Source organism: Thermobia domestica, chromosome 18 (genome assembly GCF_964235325.1).
Source record: "Thermobia domestica chromosome 18, izTheDome1.hap1.1, whole genome shotgun sequence".
Taxonomy (NCBI): domain Eukaryota; kingdom Metazoa; phylum Arthropoda; class Insecta; order Zygentoma; family Lepismatidae; genus Thermobia; species Thermobia domestica.
The window spans coordinates 132,145,155-132,160,544 of NC_137471.1; the positions used below are offsets into that span (position 1 = coordinate 132,145,155).

The 15,390-nt window shown below is 36.6% G+C and overlaps 1 protein-coding gene across 3 annotated transcripts in view; it reads right to left on the reverse strand.

Annotated features, from left to right (window-relative positions):
* Top2 (DNA topoisomerase 2) overlaps nt 1-15,390 on the reverse strand; it is a 144,651-nt gene that overhangs the window by 15,168 nt on the left and 114,093 nt on the right. For all 3 annotated transcript variants that reach the window (XM_081746017.1, XM_081746018.1, XM_081746016.1), the window contains exons 23-25: nt 14,543-14,728; nt 8,935-9,052; nt 4,183-4,340 (exon numbers count right to left, since the gene is read on the reverse strand). In XM_081746017.1, the coding sequence (XP_081602143.1) occupies nt 4,183-4,340; nt 8,935-9,052; nt 14,543-14,728 (462 nt within the window). The remainder of the gene's footprint in view (nt 1-4,182; nt 4,341-8,934; nt 9,053-14,542; nt 14,729-15,390) is intronic.

Consider the following 15,390-nt stretch of genomic DNA (forward strand, 5'->3'; position numbering starts at 1 on the left):
TAAGTGTGTCAACTCACAAGGCAACTATGTTGAATAAAATGGCACCAATGTGTACCTGGCGTCATGTTTTCACTCCGAGGCCAGAAACTTTTCTACCCCTCTTCCCCCCTCCTCGTATCTTCATGTACGTCACCGTTTACTTTCCCGTATGACTGAACGTATCATCCTGGTGAACGAATACGCAAGATGCATTACTGCCATATAGTGATAAAATATTCTGGCGGTATAGTGGCTCGAAAATATTTGTATGATAATAAGTTCAATTGATTTTAGTCTTTCCACTCACTCTGCGAACGTAAGTTCTTTATTACAACAGTAATCACCAACAACCATAAGGCCGTGTGGAAAATTTTTCGCAAATCCACATGCTGTGAAAGCGACCTCTGGAATCACAGGACTGAGGGCTGATAGAAGACAGCCCTATCTTTATCACATTCCAACAGATACACTACTAATTTAGACCCAGAAGATCGCATTTGCATGAATTTCGACTGTTCGTCTTTCCATGATAAATGAGGGACGGAGAACATAAACCTTATTCTTCTGTACTATATGGAAACCTTGAGTGTTTACGTGTTTTACGGTCTCGGCGGAACGTTGTACTGCCTTTGTAATTGTTCTTTGAGACATTGGATCTTCATGCTGCACAAAGAACGCACTTTTTGCACACGTCAGCGGTATGGCCGAGCCTCCGAGTATTAACCCCTTTCTGCATGATTGTTTTCTTTTAGCGAAACAAAATAATCAGTATTGGAAATCCTCATATGGGAACTTGAAAAATGAATTAAAACTTGAATTTTAGATTTTTCACTTAATTCCGACGAGAAATAAGTAAGTGTCATATATGACACACTTACAACTCACGAAGAACATGCCAGATGACATCAATCTCTTATTCATACAAGTCAATATCTCACACACAGGACAAAACAGTCATTTGGTGCCTTTGATAAATCACACAAAAGCTAAAGTGAAAAAAGGGTATGTGCCATATATGGCACAGCATGCGGTAAGGAGTTAAAAAGGGCACAGCAACAGTAGGAGAGCACGTTTAGTTGCGATTCAACAGTATTGATCACTTTCTTTGACATACGGAAACGTATTATCATACACTGTAAGTCGGAAAGGAGAAATTAGTTCTCTCAAAAGGATGTAATTTTTCAGATCCATATAACCACCCACACATACACACAATTCTCTTCCCTGCAAGTCGACACATAACACTTCTGAACAACTCACAATAATTTCTCCGGTGCGTTCAATATGTGCTCCTACCCAGTGATCGAATTAGTTATCATAAACCTGAAGCTATGTTGAAATTACTGACGTATCCGTGTACAAGTTTTTAATTAAATAATTTCAGTAATTTCTGCTACTTTCTTCAATAATTTTCTAACTGCTACACTACTCATTGTGTATCTTCCTATCCTTGACTGTCTCAAAAAGAACGTTATTTTGGAAACGTAGATGAAAAATGATTTATGACAGACGTAAAATTATGAAGCACTTGTACACGTGTTCTTACAAAACGTCATTTCAAATTCACACACAGAGACACAGCAAGCAAGAAGACGACTGTAATCGTCTAACTAAAAAGAGTATTTTTTTTTTTTTTCACGGATATAAGGTTGGTAATTTCAATTTATAAATATGTATCCCATAGCATCCATTAGTAAAATACTGGAACTCCGTAATATTTGGTTACGGAAATTATGTAATTAAAAATTCAAAATAATTACATAAAACTAATAATAAAAAAATGCTGGAAGGTGGTGTGTGATATTAATTTTATAATACCTAACCAGCACAGTACGATCTTTCTACTTATGCATCATAACCTTCTTGTAAAATATTATATACACTGATTATTTGCTTAACTCAATGTCCAAGTAGAAGCCTGTTGGTTTTAAAAGGATTGGAAATAATTTTGGCTCTAACGATAGATGAGACTGGATAGGAGATTCCAAATTGTGTTTAATTTATTGGTACGAATTCTGTACCGCCTTGCAACTTGTTTTATAGACATAAAGAGAACGAAATAATTGTTGGAATATTTACACTATAAAAAATGAAAACAAGTGGGATGTCTGAAAACAGAACAATTACATTTAATTATATATGTCACTTCGAAGAAGTTAAGTGTTTTAATAAACAACATACGCAAAAGTTGAAATTAAAAGGCTTAGAGAATGTAAACTATTTCAGTTGCACGAATAACTGCGAGAATACAGGGTAGACAAAGTCTCTCTCTGATGATAAACATTCATAAGAAAATTAAGAATGACAGCATGTGGTTTGCGGCAAATAATAAGAAAACTCTTTTTTTTTTCCTCTTTTAACCTGGAGAATTTCCACGTGTGCTCCATTAGTTGCTCTGGAGACATCCAAGCGATATTCAATTTCCATCCATGTGTTACTCAACATTTCAGGAGTCACTTTGTCTACTGCGTCCCTTATCCTGTTTGAGTGTTGCAATACCACAGACAGATGTTGCTTAAACCCTGTCTTTAACATAACCCCACAGGAAGAAGTAAAGGGAGGTTATGTCTGAAGATCGTGGGGGAAATGGCATTGGGCCATCTCTCTCCGTCCATCGGTCAAAAAAAATTTCATCGAGAAATGAACATCAGTAGTCCAGTGTGGAGGAGCCCCGCCCATACCATTCATTTATGCTCTTAACATCTGGTTGATGCTGTCCATACTCTCTCCTGAATATTCGTTGAACTCTGGCGGGAGATTTTGTTTTATAATACCACACCACACACTTCGCTGTCTTCTGTGCTAACGCCGTTTCTAAACACATAACTGTCGCGCTGCGGTCAGCTGCAGTAGGTGGCAGCACAGGCTGTGGCAAAATCTTGAAGTACCATACAAGTGATGTTTTCAGACCGGATGCTTCTATCATTCTTTGTCTTCTTGTTATTAATCTTTGTTTCAGAGAGAGATTTTATGTCCACCCTATACAGTCATTACAATAAGGATTATCCCTAAAAACTTAACTAAAATTTTAAGGTAGCTTTAACATTTCTTTGGGATATGAGTATTTGCAATGTTACAGCATAGTCTTCACAATACAGATGGTTGATGTCACGCACTTAAAAGAAATGTGTGAGATGAGAGTGCCAAATCAGCAAGCATGCCTACATCGTCATATTTTGACAACTACATGGTGTTCAAAAAGTCGCGCAACTCGTAAGTTGGAGCAACAGAACTTTTGAATCATCAATGCGATAAAGCTGTCACCCAGGAAAAGTCTGTCTGTGTAGATATTTTTGAGGTATAAACCATCAAGTGGAGGAGCTTTCACATTGGACCTGACAAATGTCAGAAACATAGGATTTAAAAAAAAAAAAAAAAAAAAAAAAAAAAAAAAAAAAAAAAAAGAGAAACGTAAAAAATGCCAACTGAAGATATATCTAGCATTGCTTCTGGACGAATGAAAATCTTAATGGACATGCTGCATGGGAATGTAGCGTTCTAAAACAAGAACACATTGACACACCAAGTGCAGACATCCCACGGCCATGATAATAGCGTGCCATAAAGACACACGTGTTTTCCAGCATTATAGCAACGACATTGTTAATACATGTGCCTGGCCGCCAGCTATCCTACGAATAGACCGTTAAAAACAAACAAGAACCTTACAATCATTAAAAAAGGTCTACTTAACGTCTAGCAATGACATCCTCTATTGAATTGCAAATAGTTTATTTAACAGCGTATTCGTCTCCGGTGTGGCACTTTAACTTCATTGGCTTTTATAGTTCAAAAATGTTTATGCTCCGATGTTCGGGCTGCGCGACTTTCCGGGCACCCTGTAGAACGCAACAACGTCTGCCAACTTTCCAAAGCAGGTTTTATGGTGGTGTCAATTTGACCCCACAAATGCCAAAACATTCTATAGTCGAGAAATTAATATTTAAAATAACGAACTTAGAAAACCTTAAAATAAAACTGATTACCAAACCACGAAGTCATATTGATCGCAAGTTACAAATACAAAGCAACACAAATGATGTTCTATATCTAAAATAAACAATGAATACAAGCATTTAGGAACTGAACAAAAATGTTGGCAACAAGTTCAATTATGTTGTAAGATCGAATAGCATGAAAAAAAAAAAAAAAAAAAAAACACTTTTCTACTAGAAAGGTAAATAATCTTAAGATTTCCCTTACCTTCTTGAGTAGTTTTCTTTTCTTTCTTCTTCTTTGACTTCTTCGACGCTGCGTAATCGTCATCTGAATCAGAAGCGGCTTTCCTTTTACTCTTGAACTCGAATTCGCTGTCCGTATCACTCACTTCAAGTGCATCAGACTTTTTGGGAGTCCTAAAACTGGTTATAAAAATTAAATATAGAATGGAATGCGGCATATACAGAAAAATAATGATAATAATAATAATAATAATAATAATAATAATAATAATAATAATAATAATAATAATAATAATACTATACCGTAAGTGACAGCTTATCCCGGCTTATATAGACTTGTCAAATATATATATATACTTTCAAGAAGGAAACTATATTACCTGTTAAACTCAATTACACATCACAAGCTTAATACAGATTACAATGAAGCACAATAGAAGATTCCTCTTCCTGTAGTTACTGAAGATACTCAAAGCAGTTGCCGTTGACGTCCAGACACATATCACAAAGACAAGCGTTTTTCTCCGATACACATCCTTCCAGGTCCTCCAAAGGTGAAAATCCAGATGTGTTAAATCTGATATACATGCTGAGAAGTATGCAGGAGATTCAGTTTCGAGCTCACAACTGCACTAGCATTGACCTTTCGCAACGTTTTCAAATTAGAAAGGTACTTTAAAATTGATTTTGACAAGCATTGACCACTTCGTTTCATTACTATACGTCATAAAAGTATAGACGTCTATTCAGAAAATACCATACTACATTTTGTAATAATATTTTAACTTCGGAAACAACATGCAAATACAATGTGTACAAATTCTTTTGACGGACTATGTATATATGAGAGAAAAGAATACTTGGAATTATACTTACTCTCTATTACGTGAGAAGTAGTGTCACGGCAGTATCAATGAACTGAGTAGACGGTAATAGTGACCTTCCTTATTTTCAAATAGGGTCGATTGTTGACGCTCGGTGACGAAAGCGACACGTGTGTTGTGTGTGTAGCGAGAGACAGTGTTCCAGGTGATGATAGGCTATAAAACTCATGGGAAAACCATATCGGCGAAGACAGTATCCGGAAGAAAACCCTCAGTGACAGGTCCTGACAAGCATTAAAGCGGATTGTCATTCAGAACTGTGGTGTAAATGACAAAGGAACACAAATAGTAGCTCCTACAGCGTGTCAACAACCACAGTCCTCCACGAGTTACACATGGAAAAATGAAATGAAACCTTTTAAGTTTCACGTCCCGCGATTATGTCGGCTAGGCTAAGGAGATGGTCATGATGAGAAATGTATGAAATGGTGGAATGAAGAAAGTGGGATGAAACGAGAAAACCCGTGTACACGGTGTTTGCCCACCACAAAGCTCACTTGGTGCAAACTGGGATCAAATTAAAGACTCTAGGTACCAGAGGTGAACGCTCTATTGCTGAGCCCCCTGAGTTACATAGTAATACAGGGTCGGGTTACACAGGTGAAACTGCTGTTAAGGGAGCATAACGCTTTAGCATGACGCTCATGCTGCCGTGAACATGCAACATGGATTTCTGATGACTGAAAACGCGTGGTAGGATCGGATGAGCTATCGTTCGCCATATTTCAAACCACGGCCGGTGTTTGTGTAGTGGACGTCTGAATAAGCGTATAATCTGCACTGCCCAACTGTGAAACATGGCGGCGGCTTTATGAAATATCCTGATTTTAAATGAATCCCAGAATGATGCTCATCGGTGGTGTTATTGTCCGTGATTATGTAGCCATTTTAGACCATCTGCATCCTATTATCCAGATGTCTCTGAGCAATGACGCCATATTATAGGATGATAACTCGTCCATTTACAGAGCTCGAACTGTTGCGATGTGATTTGGAGCACATCAGGATCAAGTTAACACTTCCCCTGGTCTGCCTAATCCGCGAACCATAAGATCTGTTGTCCGTTTTGGCGAGACGAATTCCTCGCAGATTTTCGGGTCTATTTTCTCACAGAACTGAGCCGATGTAATGCATGTGAAATGTTATAATATTTCACTTGCTTCCATTTCACGTCGCATTTAAGCTGATCTGAAGGTGCAAGGTATCCAATGCCACATGAATATGCTAAATTGCAATCTGGTATGTTAAGGAGTTTAAATTAGATTGGTAAGTATATTATATATATAATCGGAATACTATGTGCAATATATAGTGAAAATTTGCGAGCAGTGACGAAACTAAAATAACCAGACAAGAGAACTGACATCCTCTGTAAGTGCTTCAGTATTTTGTTGTGACTTAACCTTTATTTCATATTTGTATACCAAAGATCCACTTAGCAGCTAACAATTATTCTAGGTTCAGTTTACCAATAATCTAAGGCAACGATTTTAAACTTTTTTTCAAATGGGATTACACTTATTAGAATGTCTTATGAACGACAAGTCTTGTCCATTTCAGAAGCTTTTCCTAAATGTTGTGAGCACATATTAGTATACTCATACGTATTTTTAAACTGTATTTCTTAAAATTTCCTTCATTTTATATTAGTATTAACAGAAAAGTACTTTTAATCTAACTGAAGGCTATCAACAATAATACATCTATATTAGGGGTGGGCAAAACCAATTTTTATAAAAACCGAAAACTGGTTTGTGTTACTAAATTCTGTGTATGTGTTTTATTATTTTATTATTTTTAAGTTTCTGCCGAGCAGAAAGATCTCTTAACCAAAAGCTATCTTAAGCAATGTCAACTCTATTACTTTACCATCAAATCCTCTTATTATCAATCTGTACCATCTGCACTCTTTCTTGTACAATCCGCGGCAAAAAACCTGCAACATGAGGATGTAAGTTTATTGTGAAACTAAGCCTAACAGCACAGGGAATGAACATAAAGTCTAAGTGGAACGAATCACGGCAGGATAAACCTCGGCCTCCTCCCGTGCACACTTATTTTGGAGCAAAAGACTGCGTCATTTCACAATAAACTTATATGCTCATGTTGCAGGTTTTTTGCCGCGGATTGTACAATAGACTTATCACATAATACCTTATTCTTCTTCAATGTAGCTTCTCTTCATTAATATAATCTAATTATCATCTCACTTTTTATTATTTGCATATACGTACATCATAAATCGATATCTTGTCTTAAAATCCACTTGAAACACTCATCATAAATCTACATCTTATTTGCACACACTACTTTCCTTCACAACACCTAGTAAAGTACCTAATTGACAAGCGTTTTTTACCCAAGCTTTATACCTACATTAATTCCAACAATTTGTAGAACAGAAATTTCGGTTTTTCACCGAAATCAGTTTTGCTAATTTCAAAAAACAAGTTTTTTTTTTATTTTTAAGTTTTCAAAAATCGGTTTTGATTTTTTTCTAAAAAAAATCGATTTTTTTGTGTGTGTACTCACCACTAATGTATAAAGTGACAAAAAACGACAAGAAGCTTTCGAAATATGGGTGTGGAGAAGAATGGAAAGAATTAGTTGGGTCGAGAGGAAAACGAACAAGAGGGCGTCAGATATAGTGGGGGAGAGAAGAACACTCTTAGATATTATTGAGAAGAGTAACTGGCTGGGACATTAGCTAAGAAAGAACTTTATCATGAGGGACGTTCTAAAGGGTATGGTAACTGGAAAGAGAGGGAGGGAGCGAAGGAGACTTAATATAAAAGCAGAAAGATTATACGTGAAGACGAAGAGGTTAGTGGAGGACCATGGAGCATGGAAGCTTCTCAGCTGCGGCAAGTGACCTGCTAATAATGTCAGAATACTTATGATGATGATGATGATGATGACTAATCTATATAAGCTATTAGAATTTCCAAAATCTTTATCTAATTAAAGTGAAGCATCTATACCTATGTGGATTTTCAAAAGTAGTGCCTGATACCCAATCAACTTGAATTTTATATTTTCTATTCTTTTATGATTAATGTTTAGTCTAAAAGCACCAGAGGGGCAAACTTCGAGAAACATCAGTAGTTCGCGGACTACAGTCTGAGAAATGTTGATATAAAATATGCAGAATCATACTTAAGGACGTGCTGGAGTTACGAAAAAATATGCCATCAATGTGGTTATGGCATCTGATCAAAAGTTTTTCGTCTCACTTAGATGTCAGTTCTGAAAACCAAGCGCCATAATAAACCACCACCACTCTGATACATAGAATTACAGGTTTTAGCCTTAAATCATCTACACAACAGCCTCACATTTCCAGTCGACATGGCGGTTTGACGTTCGGAATTTTTCGAGCCCTGGGTTAGGGTATCAACTAAGTAACGTTCGAACTAATCTAGTTCTGCAAAGCGAATAATTGAGCTTTGGTTCATCATTTGAATTAGCTATATTTAATTTAAAAAAAGCTAAAATGTTAACAATAAACAAAGAATAACTAAAATGTGGTCCATCTCTTCGTCTGTATAGCTGTTGTGTACGTAAATTATGAAATATTTTATCTATAGTAGTTCAAATATTTATCCGTATACTAATGTTAATGATTTTTTTTTTTTATCATGTAAAATTAACATATTCTCTTAACTCCAACACGACAGTATTTAATCCAGGGTGTTCAGAAACATAAAAAAAACTTTGGGAAATGAATTGTCACACGAAAACTAGGAAGAAAAGAATTATAAATCAAACAACGTGCATAAAAAGTGTAATCCCGCCGAAAATTGGTAAGAAAGATAAATGGATCTTGAGAACACCAGATGAGAATCGCGTAAGAGAACAGAGTAGTTATTTTTACCTAGATATATATTTACCTTTCGTCATCCTCTAATGCTGCAGGTTTGAATTCCTCTTCTATTTCGTTATCATGCAGTTCTAATTCACCATCACTTTCTTCGCTTTCAGAGTCGTAAGTAAACTTCACTTTGGCAGCTAGAACAGATATAATAAACTAAATACCTTATCTTGTAACTTAACAATACAACTTAATCTGTATTGTAACTTAACAATACAATTGACTTAAAGTAACGTATACGTATCTTGTGTCTCTCAACCTCTACAGGCAAATACCCGTAACTATTTCATCAGCTAAACAGCTGAAATTCTAGTCCTACAATTACTTTCCCCCCGAGCTACTTCATCGTTGCAGTAATTTTTGGTTAATTTTTTTACCTAACACGAAAAGAGGCGTCTACTGGTCTTGCCTGTGTGTAGTGTGCTCAAGAGATGTATTTCGTTGCTAATATATCTTCGCTAAACTTGATATTCATACCGTAAAGTTAATACTTCATTCTGTATAGTAAAAAATCGTCCCCCTTTTAACTATGCATCGCAGAAAATGGGATTATGTAAATGAATGGTGTTACGAGAGAATTTTCAGACACATTTAATTATAATTTAACTACATGTTACAGTAAAGTCCCTAAAGCTCGGCACTCGATAACCCGGCCACATCCTGGCAGGGCAAAAAAACCTCGCACGCAGACCAGTTCAAGGTTATTGCTGGGTATTTTTCTGAGGTTTATCTTATCAGGTAAATGACTGTACAGTGTATATTCATTAATTTTCATTTTCATGTATATTAAAGGCTCTATAGCTTCATAAAGTACATACTTTCGTTTAAGGGTAATTGGGCAGTTTATTCTCTGTTATATTATCAAACAACCAATACATACAAGTACAGTAATGTATTTTTCGAGGAAACACTCGTACTTATTCTTTTTTAATTCCATTCCGGATAACCCGTTATTTTCAGAAAGTCGGCCACCCTTCGGCCAACATTAGGGCGTTTTCATGATTACTGTATACATAATTATTTATCACAAAGTATGGTTTTAGTACTGGTATTTCATGAAACTAACGGTTTCTTTTTGGTACGAGATAAATCAGGATTAAAATCAATACTTCTTTTACCCTTCTTTTCTTACAATGGTAAAGGTCTATGAAAATATAATTGGAATGTCTTACTCTACATCCAAACAATTAAAAAAAAAAAAAAAAAAAAGGAGAAAAGGTTAAAATAATATTGTCGTTAAGGAGTTAACTATAATTTTACTAAGGATTTCTGATTTACGCTCTTGTTCAATCAGAGCTTATGAAAAACAGGATGTATCAATAGTGTCTCGTGACAGAAATGATTAGCGTTCTCGCCTAAAACGACCCACGCCCTATATTCGATGGGAGCACTTCAATTCTACGTTAAACTCCAAAGAAACAAACACATAAAGACACTACTCCTATTTCAGGCATTCCAATGCTCATGAGAAAAAATACAGGAAATCACGATGAAAAAATATAGGAGGTTCGTGAAGCTATGAAAAAGGAACATTTCAATTATCCAATAGGTAGAAATTTAAAAAAATCATATGAAACTTACACCAATTGTTATATGAACATACGTTCTACTCTAAATGTAACTAAATGGGTAATTATCTTGCCGCAAAATTTTATACGAATATCTTAGTGTTTTCGTATGTAGCTCACCAGTACTAAGCAACGACCACAAGGAAAGTGTAAAAAGGATCTGCTTAAAAAACCGGTGTTTGTAAGTACACGACTAATGTGAATACTCGTATATTCATCACTTGCAAGATCCTATCATTTCTATGTTAATTCTTATTTTAAATAATATACGTAAGTTGTACCTAGGTAAAAATCAGTACAAAATTCATTTAAAAAAAAAAAAAAAAATCAAACTACATGATACGAAGAGTTTGTTTGTTAAGTAGCTAAATACACAATTGCACACAGAATTTAGTGCATCTAAGGAAATATATATAACAATAAAAGTGCTAATTACGGTTTAATTTTCTTTAAACAATAAGCAGGAAAGGACGAAACACAGAAGTCTCCATTCAACCACTCTACCGTGGAGACAAAAGGCCCTTCAACCATCCACACCTTATTTCCTTACGTTATTTTGACAGGTGGGACTAGCAATGCTACAAAAATAGAGGAGGCTTCGTTAAAATATAGCAGTTTATAGGAAGAGACGCAAATATATAGGAAAAATAGGAAATATATGAGCATTGGAAAGCCTGCTATTTGAGTCCGTGACACTGTACTTCCAGATGGGTTTAGATCTACGATTATGCGAACTAATTCATGAACGCTCGAGTCATGAGGTTACGCAAGTCTTATTTCATTTAGAAACTACATTCTGAGAAGAAAAAAAAAAAGCTTCCAGGTTACATATATACATACATAACTGAAGACTAGTTGGATGATTGGATGAATGCTGTTGTAGTTCTAGATTATTCTTGAATGGATTTCTCAGGTTTACATTTATTCCCTAATGGAAGTGACTTTAAATCTAAACTCATCCCATAGTAATACTACAGAGAAATAGAAAAATAATATTAGGTATGGAGATTACTACTAATTAGAAATTCAAGCCTATAGAAGATGAAAAGAAAGAAAAAAAAACTATTAAGGTAAAGACTCTCTATAATAGTCAATTGTCACTGGAACAAGTACAGAACCGAAAGAATATGTAATGTATAATCATCATCTTTCGAACATACAGTTTCTATACTGTAGAACGTAAACAAAACAAAAACTCTTCTTGTTGAATGGCAAAACAATGCATAATTTGGCTTAATCTCGATGTCTTCTCTCCTCATTGCCTCATATAAATTAAAAGTAATTTAAGATATAAGGTACATATACACAGAGAATTGTTCGGTTTATTTTCGACCGATTTGGCAATGGTGCTGCCACCTGTGTAGTTGCACCAGAAACCGACCTGGTTGTAAGTATGGTATCTCAGTTTTCGAAGTACTATGTTAGTACTCGTAAAATGCCGCCAAATATGGGTCGTTATTGGAAAGGACACAACAGTTCTTTTCCACATACATTTCTCGTAAGCTGAACAAATAACCACCGGAGTGGGCACAGTTAAAGATATCGCGGCCAACCAAAAACAAATACGGTCAATGCAGAAATGCTGCCTGCGGTACTTCGTGGAATTTGTCAACTAGCAAGCGAGCAGAATCCACCACATAAACGTTGACATGACAAAAAGATTAAATCTACCGCAGTCCACTAACAGCCACAACATTTGAGAGTTCACTATCTCTTCCTGCGCTACACTGCTGAACGTAAGACAAAATACCGAAAACCACACGAAAGATACTTTAAGGTGGATTTAAATGGAAGACAGTTGTCATATTATCTCACGCACATTGGTGACATTTGGACAATTACATTCCATGACAACAATAGCAAAGGCACCGCCGGATACCTTTACGAGGAAAAGTTGAAGGTGCAAGGTGGATAAAATGTGACGGTAAGTGCTGCAGAGCCACCAAGAACCATGTGTGAATTCAAAATGGACAAAACGCACACTCATATTCTCGGGTTTTATGACATGAAGCAGGAAATGAGAATCAGTAGTATTCCCTTTCATGACTATGATTTTCTTCATTTCGTATTAGCTTATTTGGATTGTAAAAAGGACTTTTACAACATCGCTTCGCTGGCCTATGAATAAACTCCAGGGACGAATGGGACAGAAATCCTACACCTATGCTCCAACGTAGCTTGTTGCAGTGGAAATTTCGATGTCGGTCGACAGTTCATATTCTGCTGGTATAATAAAATGAACACAACTGGTGGTAGAGAGACGGTTTTTCATAAAATTAGTACACTTTGAAAATCGGTCAGATATAAACCAAACAACATTCTACATATTTGTCCGCTTTCAATGTTCATGTTAGCGTATTATAAAATAAAATAATTTTCCCTATTTTCATTCTTGTAGTAAAAAGAAAAGTAAAGTAAAAAAGAGCAGTTATGTACTAGAGCCTTTCTGTTTCAAGTGTGCCCTCGGAAAATAAGTGAAAGACACTTCGGCCCTGCCCTCTTACGGAGGAAACCCTCCCTTTGCTTTGGGGAAAGAAGCGAGTAACTTTTGCTGTGTTGCTAATTTGTCATTCAGTCGTTTGGTCTTGAAGAGTGAAGATTGTAGGCTATTTAGAAGGCTAACAAGACGGTGAGTACCGAAGTCCGTGAAAGAATTCATTGTGGCAATGTTGTCCGCAATCAACTACTGAAAGACTTCGGCCACAACAACTTGTCCCTCTTCTTTCGAAGGAGATACGGGAAAATATATCGACAGCAGCGCCAGAAGGGGCACACTTGAAATAGAAACGTTCTAGGAGTATTCAAGTGAAGTTTCATTTAATTAAGTAGCAAGCTATTTATAAACCAATGTTGCTTCTGCAAAGCACCCTCGAACTTACCCTGGATGTAAATTACAGAACATTCTTATCCACTATTATGTAGTAGACGAAAACCACTTACAAATCGGTTTCCGAAAACCACCCAATACGGCCATAATATTTTGTTGATTTGCAGTTTAGCGTTCCCTTCAGCACCAAGGCTATGTAAAATGGGACTACAGTTTAACATAGAATCCGAACCACATGATTTCCCACCAGAAATTGAAATCGGATCCCGCGCCAAAGGGTCGTACGCTTGCCAAGCGTCGGCAGTTTTACCATTAGCATAAGCAATATATATATACAAGTAACTGGAAGTACTTTTCATTATACAAGGGAAAGTCCTAAAATAAGTTTCCCCAGGCGACTGAGGACAAAGGTGGGGATGAAAGACTGAAAATAGCATATGACATTAAAGATCAGACGTACCTTTATTTTTCCACACAAGTACCACGTACATTGGGACATTTGTCACACCGGTTTATAAATTTCAAAAACATTTCCAGGACAAATTCAGGGCTCTGCACACGGGAAAACCGTCGAACAGCTTCTGTGACTTATCCGCATTGCTTCCAAAGCGCCTGCCGCCGAGTCTTCTTTAAAGCCGGAAACAAATAGAAGTCACCGTGTACAAAATCAGGACTGTATGACGGATAGGCAAGGCGTTCCCACTTAAGAGTTGCAATATGGTTTTACGTTGCTGTCGCTGAATGTGGTCTCGCATTATCATCCAAAACCAGAACATCAAATGTAAGAAGGCCAGGCTGCTTGTTCCGAATCGCCTGGACAACCACTCGCACTTCCTCTTTTGACCAGGACGTCAAAACGCGCCTTCTCTCCATAGCTACCAGGCTCAGACTGAAAGACTCGTCTCTTCTTTGCGCAGGCGTTACGACGGCGCCATTTGCAGGATCGCGGGCGAACGATACCCACTTGTGTCTGGGTGTGTTGCGCGTGCAACCGCTGTCTTCTTTTCCCCATTGCTCTTCACTTTTCTAGGGTAAACTTATTTTCGGACACCCCTTCTACTTCAATCGTGTACTCGTGGATAGTTATGCAATTTACACGATTCTCTAGTAAATATGCATTCAAACACAAGCTTTCAATCAAGATTTCTAGAAGGCTGAATTAATTAAATTCTTTTAATAAACTGAGTATACATTAGAAAAATGAACGGTGACACAGATATTACATCACTTACCTGCAGCTCTTCGTGATGTCTTCTCGCGTGGAGCAACCTTCACATTCAAAGAGACGTTTGATGCTACAGAAGCATCAGATAATATGTCGTCACTCATATCATCATCCTCCCAAGGTTTCTTTTTCTTTTTCGGACTGTCATCTTTATCCTTCGCCTTGAAGTTCAGCTTGGTTTGTTTAAGTCCATCTGAAATGAAAATAATATATCATAGAGCACTTGTTCGTTTTCCATCAGCCAAAGTTTCTCGAACTGCATAAAACTATGACCTATACAAGGTTCCTACTGATCTGAAGAAATCTATTTCCCCGACTTCTCCCTGACTTTCCCTGACCTTTGGCAGAACATTTCCTGACTTTCATGACAGGTATCGGATGATGTTGACATATAAATAAGGAATAAATAACGGTTAATATTTATATATGAGAACAGAGACAAATAGTAATCAATTGTTTATACCTACATTTCACCACCTCCCATAAAAATCTGAGCAACGCCCCATACTGTGATTATTAATATCTACCAACAAACTTCTGACAATCAATTACTCTGAAGATACGATACTTCTTATACATTGATTTAGCTGATAATGGTTGGCTAAGCTGAAATTAGTGTACAATTAATGTTAGAAACAATATATTTTTATAAAATTTTTCTGACTTTTCCTGGTTTCCAGTCTTTTTCCTTGAGCTTCCCTGGCCTGCATTATTTTCCCTGACTTTAATGACCAGTAGGAACCCTGCTATAGAGCTCGGAGGTTGAATGACGCATTCCCAAAAACTCTAGACTGACTTTTATACTTAGCACACTGTATTCAGTTTCCACTTTGTATTTCTATTTCTGCGACATAC